The 13,958-nt window shown below is 40.0% G+C and overlaps 1 protein-coding gene across 2 annotated transcripts in view; it reads left to right on the plus strand.

Annotated features, from left to right (window-relative positions):
* Positions 1 to 5,949, plus strand: part of LOC124776785 (homeobox protein Mohawk) — a 102,968-nt gene extending 97,019 nt beyond the window's left edge. For both annotated transcript variants that reach the window (XM_047251924.1, XM_047251923.1), the window contains one exon: positions 5,567 to 5,949. In XM_047251924.1, the coding sequence (XP_047107880.1) occupies positions 5,567 to 5,667 (101 nt within the window). In that variant the 3' untranslated portion in view covers positions 5,668 to 5,949. The remainder of the gene's footprint in view (positions 1 to 5,566) is intronic.
* The last annotated feature ends 8,009 nt before the right edge of the window (positions 5,950 to 13,958 follow it).

Here is a 13,958-nt window from a genome sequence, read left to right on the forward strand (position 1 = left end):
TTGAGACTGTTATTAATGTGGTACCCAACACACTGAACTGGGGTACACCCAAAGCTACATCTACATCTGTCAATTACTCTCCATGCAAGATAACATCTGCAGCTTCCCTGTCAAGAAATACTCAATCCACCCACAAATTTTGCACGATACACCATATAACTGCACTTTTGACAGTAAGTGTAGGTATGGTACAGATTAAAAGGCTTTTTAGAAACTGAGAAGTGCTTAATCTCCCTGACTACCTTGATCCATCACTTTCAGGAGACCGTGTGAGAAAAGTGCAATTTCGGTTTCACATGATCAATGTTCTCAGCAGCCATGCTGGATGGCACAGAGAACGTCATTCTGTTTGAGATACTTCATTACGTTTGAAATCAGAATACGTTCTAAGACTCTACAACAAATGGATGTCATGTATATTGGACAGTAGTTTTTTACATCACTTCTGCTACCCTTTTTGAAGATGAGTGTGACCTGTGCTTTCCTCCAACTACTGCAGGGTTTTTTCTTCAAGGGGTCTATGGTAGATCATGATTAAAAGAGGGGCTAACTCAGCCACAAATTGGGTACAGAACCTAATATGAATTTGATCAGGCCCTGGAGCTGTGTTCAATTTTAGCAGTTCCAGCTGTTTCTCAACACCACTGACACTGTTAGCTATATCATTCATCTTCACAGTAGTGTGAAAATTAAATTAGAGCAATAGTCCTGAATTTTTTTATCTGTAGAGGAATATTTGAAATTGGAGTTCATTGTTTTTACTTTTGCTTTGCTACCCTCAATTTCAGTACCTGTCTTGTCTATGACTGTCTTGACAATAACTTTGGTACCCATAATAGTCTTTACATATGCCCAGAATTTCTTTAAGGTTTGTGAGAGTTCTTTCAATAATATTTTGCTATGGCAGTTGTTGAAGACTTTCTGTATTGTCCTCTTCACAGCCAAATGTGTTTCTTTCAGTATGTCCCTATGTACAGCCCCATGCTTTGTTTTACATCTATTACACAGTAGTGCAGTAGTCTCTGTTTCTTAAGAAGTTACTTTACAGTGACTGTGTACCATGGAGGGTCCCTCATATCATGAACTGTTCTACTAGGTATATATTTAGCAATCATATGGTCCACTTTGATAAACCTGAGCCACAGTTCTACATGCTCTGTATCCAGAGCTCAATGTTCCCTATTCCTTATTGAGATATGATACTACTGCCTCTTTATCCAGTTTACTGGACATATGAGCCCTTCCATTTGTTTCAGTTACCACTTGTAGTTTGGTAATCATTGCTGCTACAACTGCTTAATAGCCACTGATGCCCTTTCTACATTGATCATCCAGAACATTATGACCATCTATCTAATAGTCAGTGTGTCCACCTTTGACAAAGATAACAGTGGTGACACATTGTGGCATGAAAACAATGAGGCCTTGGTAGGTACTGGAGGTAGGTGGCACCACAGCTGTACACACAAGTCACCTAATTCCATAATGTTACTTAAAATCCGTCTTGATTGCAATTTTTTTTTTTTTTTAATTATTCATATGACGGGTTTCGGTTCATTCAGAACCATCTTCAGATCTGATATTACAGTTACAGAAGTAACCAGTCCAAATCCAGCAACTTTCACATACTACGTCTGCTGGATTTGGACTGGTTACTTCTGTAACTGCAATATCAGATCTGAAGATGGTTCTGAATGAACCGAAACCGGTCATATAAAGAATTTAAAAAAATTTGCAATCAAGATGGATTTTAAGTAACATTATAAAATCACTGATTGCTGTTATCCCATAAGACATTATGTCTGTTTTTGCAAAATCACCTAATTCCCACAAATTCTGGGAAGGGAGGCAATGGGTTCTCATACCACTTTTAATCACATCTCACATGTGTTTAATCGGGCTCAGATCTGGTGAGCTCCAGGGCCAGCACATCAATTGGAACTTGCCACTGTGTTCCTCAAACCACTCCACCACTCTCCTGGCCTTGTGATGTGGTGCATTATCTCATTGAAAAATGCCACTGCTGCTTGGAAACATGATCGTCATAAAGGGGTGTATGTGGTATGCAACCAATATACAATACTCCTTGGCCATCATGGTGCCTTGCACAGGCTCCATTGGATCCATGGATGCCCATGTAAATGTTCCCCAGAGCATAATGGAGTGGCCAGCAGTTTGTCTCAGTCCTGCAGTACATGCAACAAGGAGCTCTCCCCTGGAAAATGATGTATTTGTGCTCTCCCATTGGCATATTGAAGAAGGTATCAGTATTCATCAGACTATGAGTACTCAATGCTCTGTGACTGCACCAATGTCTGGTGCCAATGGTCATGTGCTCATTTCAGTCATAACTGCCAATGTGGTGTTAATTAACATTGGTAAATGCATGGGTCACCAGCTGCAGAGGTCCATTGTTCAGAGTGCACAGTGTATTCAGACACACTTGAACTCTGCCGAGCATTAAAGTCTGATGTTGTTCCACTACAGTTTGCTACCTGTCCTGTTTTATCAGCCTGACCAACATCTGTAATGAGGGGTGGCTGCCCAACCCCATGATGTTTGCACAAGGTTTCACCTTTGTTTCACCACACATTGAAAACACTCACCACAATACTCCTTGAACACCCAACATGTCATGCAATTTCCAAAATGCTCATGCCAAGCCTCTAAGCCATCAAAATCTGTCCTCTGTCAAATTCAGATAGATCGCACACCTTTCCCATTCTACATATGGACAGCACACTCACTGATACTAATGCACTGTGCATTTGTCTGACTAGCAGTCAGTCCTTGCCAGGTGATCCTGCTTTTGCCTGGATGGGTTTATATCAATAGTAGGTCAGTGGTTACAATGTTCTGACTGCTCAGTGTATGTAGATATCTCCAAAGGCATCAGGTCTGTTTGCTGCTATAAGATCCAGTATATTTCCAGTGTCAATATACTTTCTGACAATCTGTTCTAGGTAGTTCTCAGAGAACGCATTTAGTAATGTTTTGCAGAATGTCTTGCTATGCCCACCACTGACAAAACTGTAATTTCCCAATTGATTGTTGGATGGTTAAAGTCTCCTCCTATGATGGCAATATGACTGGAAAACTTACATGCTATCTGGAAAGTAGCACAAAGAAATTGCTCTTCACAGGACGGTAATCAATTATACTAATGCCAAGCCCATTACTCTTTCAGTACAAGGCTTCAAAATGTGCATTGAAACATTACTTCAAATTACAAATGATGCAATTTAAGTATGGTGAACGGCTCTATAAATACGTAAAAAGATTTGTTGAACAGGTCTTCTTACTTGTGCTAACAGCAATGGCTACACAATCATCAGGTAACCATTGTGTTTCTATTTCAGTGTTTATCTAATTAACACCAGGATGGATACAGCTTTGGATATTGGTTATGTGAAGTGAAATAATAATGGGGTCAGTTATAGATAAGGTAGGTTGTAGACTGCAGTCCATTAGTAGGAAACTGTGAAAATGCACTCAGTCTGCATAGGAGATCGTTTACAAGACACTGATGTGACCTCTATTAGAATACTGCTCAAGTGTGTGGGAGCCATGCCACATATGACTAATGGGGAATGTTGAGGATATACAAAAGTTGGCAGCACACATGGTCATAGTTTCGTCTGAATCAGAGGAGAGTAAGAGAGCATATTAAATCAGGAATGTAGGAATATACAAAATGCCCTTACGTGAAGTTCTGAATGGGTTTACAAAAACAAGATTAGACTAATTACAGTATGGTGCACACAGACATTTAAGTAGTCATTCTTTCCAATGTCCATATACAGATGGGACAGGAAGTAATCAAAATGTGTAGTGTAATGGGAAATACCTTCTTTCACACTTTTGACTGTGGTTTGCAAAGTTTGTATGTAGATGTAGATGGATGTCAAAGAACATGTCAAATGTAATGAAAATGATAAGTATTTCAAACAGTAATTTCTAAGTATAAAAACTTACTGGAATCAGAGCCATTCCCTCTGTTTAGCCTGTAATCCAAGACAACAGAAACACACCTAATGCTCACTGGTTTGATACTGTAATGTAAAGAAGGTCTTGATGCAGTTCAGGATGACATCAAAACCTAATCACTTTTTGGTAATAATTGTAGCCATATTAGACTATTTGTCTATATGTGATGTTCTTTTAGCTTCCAGCCATTTCCCCATGTAAACTTCAATACCTCAGCAGTTGACACTAGAGTGGTGTGTGTGTGTAAGAAGGCATCTGACTGATGCACAATACACAGAGAGAGACAAAAAATACTTTCCAGCATCAGCAGTGTGCTCTCTGTCTCTGTATTAGATCACATACTTTATATGTAGCCTACCCTGATCACTGATAATGCTGGGGTGAGTGCCCTGCTGGCCCACTGCTTCTGATTCTGACTCTCCCCGCAAAAATTCTTACACCTAGACAACTATTGGCATTGCTTGTTAAAGTAATACTTCATATGTATGCTTTATGCAAACTGTAATTAACACCACAGTAGCTAAGTATTTTTGTTATACCTAAATTAACAATCAACACTAAATATTTTATGCTCACCCTGAAGTGTGCCCTACAGAGAGAAACAACAGAACTATGCTGTTGGTTGGAGCATGCTGTTTATTGCCCACTGCTGCTGCGCATTGACCCACCTTCTAATGTAGACACCATTATAGATACAGGCACTACAGTGGGCATTTATATCAGTGGGGCAGCAATGCACATCAGCACTACCAGTATGAGAGAATCAAAATATTAATCTCTGATGGTGACAGTAAGGCAAACCAAGAGCTTGTGGGGAGCGGGGGGTTTGTGCCACCATTAATGCGATATACGCAATTCTACAAACCTGTCATTTCAAAATCACTTAGTCATCTTTATATGGTGACAGTAAGGCAAACCAAGAGCTTGTGGGGAGCGGGGGGTTTCTTTAGAGTTATATACAAGATATTATTCCCCTAGGTAAATATATCAGTCACGAAGACTTGTGTTGCAGGTGAATATATTTCTGATATGGAACTGCTTTTCATTTGTAATATTTATGCACAGAAATGGTGCACTGAATCCAGTGGAGGGATAAACTGCAAAGTTGTATCAGGAGAGTAACCAAAAGATTTATTTTGTGAAGAGGAAACAATTCAGATACGTACCATCTAAGAGTTAAAAACAGAAGGGTTGTTTGATTTTAATAAATCTGAAATAACTTAGAAGCTTTGACACTGGTACTTCAGTATCTCATTCAGATGCCTCAGCATGAAATTACTTTTGGTTTGACTCATTCTGAAGTCTTTTTTTTTACATCCCTGTTATATTTATAAATTGTGAAATAGAAAAATTCTCCTGATCTGTTACATTTCTGTACATGACCCGTCAACTGCACACAGGCAAGTAGTTGCCTTTTCGTATATTAATTTGTGGTTTCCATTCTGGAATTTCCATATCTGTGTGTATGTGTCGCACACTTATGTATTAGAACTTATATGATAAAATTTGTTGCTTTAAGTTTTAATGCCTGTCAAGTGTTGGCTGTATTAGAATACTTAAATGGTTCCATTCTCAACAGCGCTACAAGCAGAAGAGCCTGTGTTATCAACAGCTGGACACCACCGAGAGGAGCTCGATGCTGCTTTAGCACTTACCTGCCTCTCTCAAACACAGCATTGAAGTCTCTGATCCTGCTTCAGCTGCATAATATATGATCTCTTAACAGTTGTAGTCTGATGTTCAGATTGCCTACTGTGATATTTGCTACACTCTTACATAAACATCTTTATCTGGAAAGAAAAGATTGAATCACTCATCATACATTTGGGCTTGCATTGATAACCAATAAGTTCCATACATAAACAAAGATTGTATGCACATTTCAAGATTTTTTCTTGTTACTTGAAACTATAAAGTAAAAAGCAAAATACACAAACAGTTCCTGTTGTAGACAGACGTTTATTTTTCTGTTGAGTCTTTTTTTGCCACAATTTGTTAATAATAATTGTTACACAAATTAGTTGTCAGTATCTACTTCTAATAGCACTTACAAATAAGTTTATTAGTCTACTAACACTTGACAGCATTTCATGTAAAATATGTATTTTCTTTCTTACCAGGAAAAAGACTGAAGTTACTGAATTATATATTATTTACTCCGTTCCTTGTTCTTGACATTATGATAACAACACCAGGCACACAATAACAAACAATACTTTTGACAAATGATCATTAAAGTGTACTGTCTGACTTAATACCTTTTTTTTTTCTTTATCGGAAATACACATAGAGCAGCCTGAGTGATTAGCATACATTGGATACATCTACTATATGGTACCAGATTATTTATAAAAATACAAGAGAGAACATTTACCTAAATAAGGTGAAATTTTTTGTGTTGCCAACAGACACATGTAAAGGACAGAGGAATAGATTAAGATCTTTATTTCCCTTCTGCCCTCACCAAGGGCATCCAAGCCTAGTGGCAAGGGGAGGTGACACCCCCCCCCCCCTTCCCCCCCCCCCCCCCCCCCCAGCTCGCAGGGAAAAGAAAAAAAAAATTATTGTAGTCAGATGTTTTTCTTTCAAGAAAATGATTTCAATATTGATATTACAGAGTTTTTTAATGGAGTTCGAAATGAAACTTTCTTATGGCTACTTATTAGCTGCCATTCATCTTCCAAAATATTAAACCAAATAACAATAACATGAAAAGGATAGAATGCTACTCACCACACAGAGGAAATGATGAGTCACAAACAGGCATAATGAAAAACAGTGTTAGAAACATTTTGCATTTTGGTCAAAGTCCTACTTCAGAAATTGAAAGCTCACAAACATTCACACAAGCACAACTCACACACACGTGATTATAGATGTCTCCAAGCCATAAGGCCCAGCTACAAACTGCATCTGACAAGGAACAGCTATCTAGATGGGGTAGGTAGTAGTGGTAACAAAGAGATACTGGGTGAGGAGGGGGCAGAATGGCAGGGTAAGAATGGGAGAAAATGTTACTGCTGCCTGTGGGAGCGTGCACACAGATATAGTGGGGACAGGATAGGGTTGCTAGGTACAGCATCCAGAGGTTGTGTTGTTGGGAGGGTGGGGCAAAGGCAGAGGAGAGAAGCATAAAGAGAAAAAGACTGTGTACATATGTTGGCAGGATAGAAGGTGTGTGTAGTATAGTACTAAAGTCGGAGCAGGACAGGGGATAGGAAGGTGAAGAACAGGGACTAGTGAAGGTTGAAGCCAAGGCTGTTATGCGAACGAAGGATATGTTGTAGGGAGAGTTGGCAGCTGTGAAGTTCAGAAAAGTTTGTGTTGGTGGGAAGAATCCAGATGGCACAGGCTGTTAAGCAGTAATTAAAGTCGTGAAGCACATCACATTGGGCAGTTTGTTCAGCAAATGGATAATCCATCTGTCTCCTGGCCAACCAGACTCTTACAAAAACCAATACCAAACTCTCCCTGACTGTGTTTATTCCTCCATTCAGCTGTGATACACCCTGACAGCTCCAAAATCACCTGGTTAATTTTCCAGGATTTGCTAACCTTAAGCCTTGCTTCTCCATTATTCCCCAAGTTGTCTACATTGAAACTGTCCTCACATCCACAGAAGGAACCACAATCCACCACCTAACAACTGATCCTTACCTGCTGACAAAGACTCCACCACTACTGTTATGAACTGAAGGAATTACCTGGTGGAGGGAATCCACCAGGTGTCAGGTACGTCCACCTACAAGCCTTACCACAGTGACCCCATTCCAGAAATCCAGCAGGATGCATTGTCCCTCCACCAATCCTTAAGTTTATCCCAGAACCTCATGCTGAATGTCTGTCTCCTCATCCCCAGCACTCCCCACATTCCTGCCTTCTACATGCTTTCTAAGGTATATAAATCCAACAACCCAGATTCCTCATTGCTGCTGGTTACTATGCCCCCACAGAGAGGATCTCTGCCCTTGTGAAACAACACCTTCAGCCTATTACCACCCTACATAAAAGACACCAGCAATTTCTTCCACCAACTCTCCAGAGTTTCTGTTTATCACCCCACGTCCTGCTTAGCACTGCCAATGCCACCTCTCTCTACACTTACATCCCAAATACCCCATGCCTTGCTGCTACTAAATACTACTTTTCCCAATGCCCAACCGACTACAGGCCTACAACCTCCTTCCTGGTCACCATGACCAACTTTAACTTCACCCACAATTAACTCTCCTTTCAAGGCATCACCTACAAACAAATCTATGGTATGCGCACCAACCTATGCCAGCCCATTTGTATGCAATCTAGGAATCCTTCCTAGCCACCCTGAATCCCAAACTCCTCATCTGATTCAGAATCATTGGTGATATCTTCATCATCTGCACCAAGGGTGATGACACCCTATCCACATTCCTCCAGAATCTCATCTCCACCTGGTCCTCTTTGGCCCAGCAAGTCACCTTCCTCAAAGTAGACACTCACCTCAAGAATGGTTACATCAGTATCTCATCCACATTGAACCTACTAAACATCTCCAACACCTGCACTTCGGCAGCTGTCACCCAATCGGCACCGAGAAGTCCTTTCCATACAGCCTAGACAGCCTATCAATCTGTGGTCATTGCATCTGTAATAGTTAGCAGTCCCTCTCCAAATGTACCAAGAGTCTCACTGAGGCCTTTACAGACTGAAGTTATCCTGCCAACCTTGTCCAGAGACAGATGTCCCACATCCTGTCTCTCCAGTCACCCACCATCCCCCACATCCCCACTGTCTGGCCACAAAGGTACACTCCTCTCGCACTCTGCAACACCCAGGACTGAGGCAACTGAATCACATTTTCTGCCAAGGTTTTGACAACTTCTCATTGTGCCCTGAAGTGAGAAATACCCTCCCCACTAAACTCACTACCCATCCAGCAATGGTATTTTACCACCCCCCACCCCAACCTATACAACGTCTTTGTACATCCCTATTCCACCCCTGCTCCCAATCCCTTGCCTAATGGCTTATATCCCTGCAATATATCTAAATGCTACTCACTACTATCAAACTCTAGCCTTGTCACACACATCTCCTACCCCACCAAAGGCAAGGCCACTGGTGAAAGCAGCCATTGTAATCTATCAACTTAGCTGCATCTACTGTGCTGCATTCTACACATCCTCTTCATTCCGATAACCTTCACTAGTTCCTGTCCTCCACTTGCATATCCCCTTTCTGCACCCTCTCCAGTACTGTACTACACATGCCATCTATTCTGCCAATGCACCTACATAGTCATTTCCCCTTCACCCTTTCTCTCCACTCCCTCCCCTGCCCCCCTCTCAGCACAGCTTCCTGATTCTCCAGTTAGCAGCTCTATCCTATACCCACCACAACCCTGCATGCTCCCATAGGCAGTACTGACATCTTCCCCCACCCCAACTCTACCAACCCTCACTCTCTCCAACCCATGCATCTTCCTTGCCCCCACAATCCACCCACACTAGATTGCTACTCACATCAGTTGCAGTCACAGCCTGACCTTAGCACCAAGATGCCAATAGTCTTGTGTGTTTGAGCTGTGCTTGTGTGGATGTGCATGTTATGAAAAACAACTTAGTCTGAATACTGAATGTGTAGCAGCATTCTTTTTAATTTTGCCTGTCTACAACTATGTGACGAGTAGCAGTCTATCAATTCCAGATTTTTGATATGCCATCTTGGACTTTCTATTGTGTGTCCAGTGTGTTTACTGGAATTACTGCAAATTTTGTCTCCTGAAGGTAAGTAATGGTCAGAAATTCAGTCCAATAGCTTTTCAGTTACAGTTTCTTTTTCTTTTTTTTTTTTTTTTTTAAAAATACAGTTATCAGATTATCTCAATCACAAGACTAAAATCAAATTTTCTAAGTTTTTTTGTTGCTTTCAGATGATTTATATCTGAATGAATAAGAAATAGTGATATCAATATAATGGAAGGAAACATTCCACGTGGGAAAAATTATATATAAAAACAAAGATGAGGTGACTTACTGAACAAAAGCGCTGGCAGGTCGATAGACACACAAACAAACACAAACATACACACAAAATTCAAGCTTTTGCAACAAACTGTTGCCTCATCAGGAAAGAGGGAAGGAGAGGGGAAGACGAAAGGAAGTGGGTTTTAAAGGAGAGGGTAAGGAGTCATTCCAATCCCGGGAGCGGAAAGACTTACCTTAGGGGGAAAAAAGGACAGGTATACACTCGCACACACGCACATATCCATCCACACATACAGACACAAGCAGACATATGGATATGTGCGTGTGTGCGAGTGTATACCTGTCCTTTTTTCGCCCTAAGGTAAGTCTTTCCGCTCCCGGGATTGGAATGACTCCTTACCCTCTCCTTTAAAACCCACTTCCTTTCGTCTTCCCCTCTCCTTCCCTCTTTCCTGATGAGGCAACAGTTTGTTGCGAAAGCTTGAATTTTGTGTGTATGTTTGTGTTTGTTTGTGTGTCTATCGACCTGCCAGCGCTTTTGTTTGGTAAGTCACCTCATCTTTGTTTTTATATATGAATAAGAAATAGTATATTTAATTATAATGTTTTGAATATAATAGAGGGAAACATTCCACATGGGAAAAATATATCTAAAAATAAAGATACTATAACTTACCAAACAAAAGCACTGGTATGTTGACAGGAGACAATAAAAAACACACAAACACACACACAAATTTCAAGCTTTCGCAACCCACGGTTGCTTCATGAGGAAAGAGGGAAGGAGAGGGAAAGACGAAAGGATGTGGGTTTTAAGAGAGAGGGTAAGGAGTCATTCCAATCCCGGGAGCGGAAAGACTTACCTTAGGGGGAAAAAGGGACAGGTATACACTCGCACACACACACATATCCATCCCCACATATACAGACACAAGCAAACATTGTAAAGGCAAAGAGTTTGGGCCTTTACAATGTCTGCTTGTGTCTGTATATGTGCGGATGGATATGTGTGTGTGTGCAAATGTATCCCTGTCCCTTTTTCCCCCTAAGGTAAGTCTTTCTGCTCCTGGGATTGGAATGACTCCTTACCCTCTCCCTTAAAACCCACATCCTTTCGTCTTTCCTGATGAAGCAACCGCAAGTTGCGAAAGCTTGAAATTTGTGTGTGTGTTTTTTATTGTCTCCTATCAACATACCAGCACTTTCGTTTGGTAAGTTACAGCATCTTTATTTTTAGATATAATTATAATGTTTGATGTTCAAATGTTTAAAGTCCACCTTGTTTGCAAAATAACAACTCAGGATGTAATTGTTTTCTTTCCCCTCAAGCACAAGCGAGAGAGAGGGGACAGGGGATGCGGAGAAGAGAAAGGAAGGAAAATCTGGGGAATCTGAAAAATTTGTTCATAATATCACTTTGAATCATTACATATGATGATGCCCTCCCTGTGTATTCATACAAAAACTGGCAAACATAATTAAGTAGTAGGATAACCATATGAAAAGTTTAAAGAATTTATCTTAAATATAAGTGTGGAGTAATGTATTGCAAAGAGCTAACTGGGTGTTGAAAATAATACCTTTTTTAATTTTTTATTTATTTAATTATTATTTTTTTACTTCAGTTACATTTTTCCTGTTATGAATATTATGTTTGCTAAGAACTTTAGGTCTTTGTAATAGAATCATCCACCAACATCTGTTACAACACAGAGTATCAATACATGAAAATAAATATTTAAACTTGTCACTCATATTCGTGAAACATACACTTATGGATGTCACTCTCAAAGTTTCCCATCAAGAAAGTATAAGAATGTGCTGAAGATATTTCTGCTACAAATTTGTCTTTGACATTTATTGGCAACTCCAGTTTTGAAATAAGATCACAAACATTGTTGTAAGGACCACCATATTTGGTCACAACTCTGGGAACAGCAATATCAATTAATATTACATTCCACTGCAACAGCCACCAGTCACTACAAATGGTGCTAATGCCATCAATCTGATATACAGGATGTTACAAAACTATTCATTTAAATTCATATAGGAGGTAGAGAACATCAAAACAAATATAGTTTGTTATGGTGCATATCGTCTCTGATGGCAATTTTTGGTGCTCGGGATAATTTACACAGAATGCAATTTAGCTTGCTAATTACAGCAGTGGTATTCACAAGAACTGGTTGGCCTATAAGCACACAGTATATCATCAGCATGTCTGGAATTGTACCAGAAGCAATGGCAATTGTAGTAATGAGTTGATTTTCGATTTCCACAACAGTTTCATACACAGCTGCTTTCATATGCCCCAACAGGAGAAATCCAAACATGGAGATCAGGAGACTTGGGTGGCCAGACCACAGGGACACATTGGCTGATCTGTCAGTCCTCAAAGATGGCTCTCAGATGATTCCTCACAGCAATGCTGAAATGGACTGGTGCCCAACTGTGCTGGAAGTACATCCTTGCTTAACATTCAGATGCACACCCTCAAGCATTTCTGAGAACACTTGTTGCACAAAGATGTGATTTATCTGTCCATTGAGATGGAATAGAACACTGTATGGTCTAATGAACTTATCACTGAGTATGCCAGCCCACATGTTAACACTGAATCACTGACGATGAGCACAAGGTTGAGTACCTCATGGGTTCACACATGCCCAAACATGAAAACTGTGGATTTTGAAACAGCCTCCATGAGTGAATAAAGCCTCGTGCAGGGCTGCAATGGATCATGTACTTGTAGATGGAGTGTTTTTAACATGTCACAGAATCTCATCTTCGATTTTGGGAGTTTATTCACACTGTTCAATTCTGATCTGTGTCATGCATAATTGCACAGAAAGTGCCTATTTCATGTAGTAGCTGATACAAACATCTGAATTTTTGATGTTGTGGAACCCATCAGTTGGGGAAGTGCTGTTAATACTCTCTCTCTGCAACCTATCCATTTCCATTCACAGAACAGTATATCAGAGGCCTGTCAGCCATTTCAGCATATGTAAACCACCCCATGTTCACTGTTGTTGTCACAAGGTGGTAATAACTGTGACTGAGTTGGTGTGTTTACAAGGATGTCACAATTTGTTGTCAGAAGGTGATGATGCTTGCCAATGAATCAGTGTCTTTCCAAGCAGACCTCACATCAAAAATAACCATCTGCCTACAGAGCAGTTTTGAATGTCAGAACACATTCCAGACAGTGACACTGACACATCTTACATCAGCATCACTAACAACACATTTTGTAACATTACAAATTGACTTCAGAGATCATATGTTCTATATAAAAATATTTTTGTTTTGATGATCTCTACCTCCTGTATTTGAATGATGATGTTGTTGATACACTTTCCACCATAAATAATGCAGAGACCATTTAAACAATAGCAATTTTATCTTCATTGCTATAATAGGACATGGAAAATTGAATGGGTGAATTAATACCACCTTCAGTAATACATATGCTTTGTAACTTCAAAGCAAACAACAAAAACTCCAAGATATCTAGGAAGAGAAACAAGCAGAATGGGTTAGTATGTCTTGGCAAATAGAAGACCCTGTTGCAAATAAATAACAAGTTAAAATTTTTTACTTCCCCTGAACACAAATGTTCTAACAGAAGAAATGTCATCCATTTTACAACCTCTTCATAACACTTACCAATATGTGAAAAAAGCAGTTATCATACTATCAGATTTCAGATCAGTGTTTACTCTCCAATAGTATTTATGCATCGGAAGAAGTAATCATCCCCTTGTGCATAGCATACAGGTACTGCTAATGTTGTTCTATGTCCATCTACAGGCTGAATCAAGACAGTATGGCTTTAACAGAAATGAAATAGGGATTATAGTGGTACTGACCTGGATTTTGTAGTCTCATCATTGCTGGCACCAGTCTTCATCACCTTAAAACTGAAAGTTTAAATGAGTGCAGGATGGTGTATGCTCAAAGATGTACAGGAGACCATATTTTTGATGGCATTAATTTAGA

Source organism: Schistocerca piceifrons, chromosome 2 (genome assembly GCF_021461385.2).
Source record: "Schistocerca piceifrons isolate TAMUIC-IGC-003096 chromosome 2, iqSchPice1.1, whole genome shotgun sequence".
Classification (NCBI taxonomy): domain Eukaryota; kingdom Metazoa; phylum Arthropoda; class Insecta; order Orthoptera; family Acrididae; genus Schistocerca; species Schistocerca piceifrons.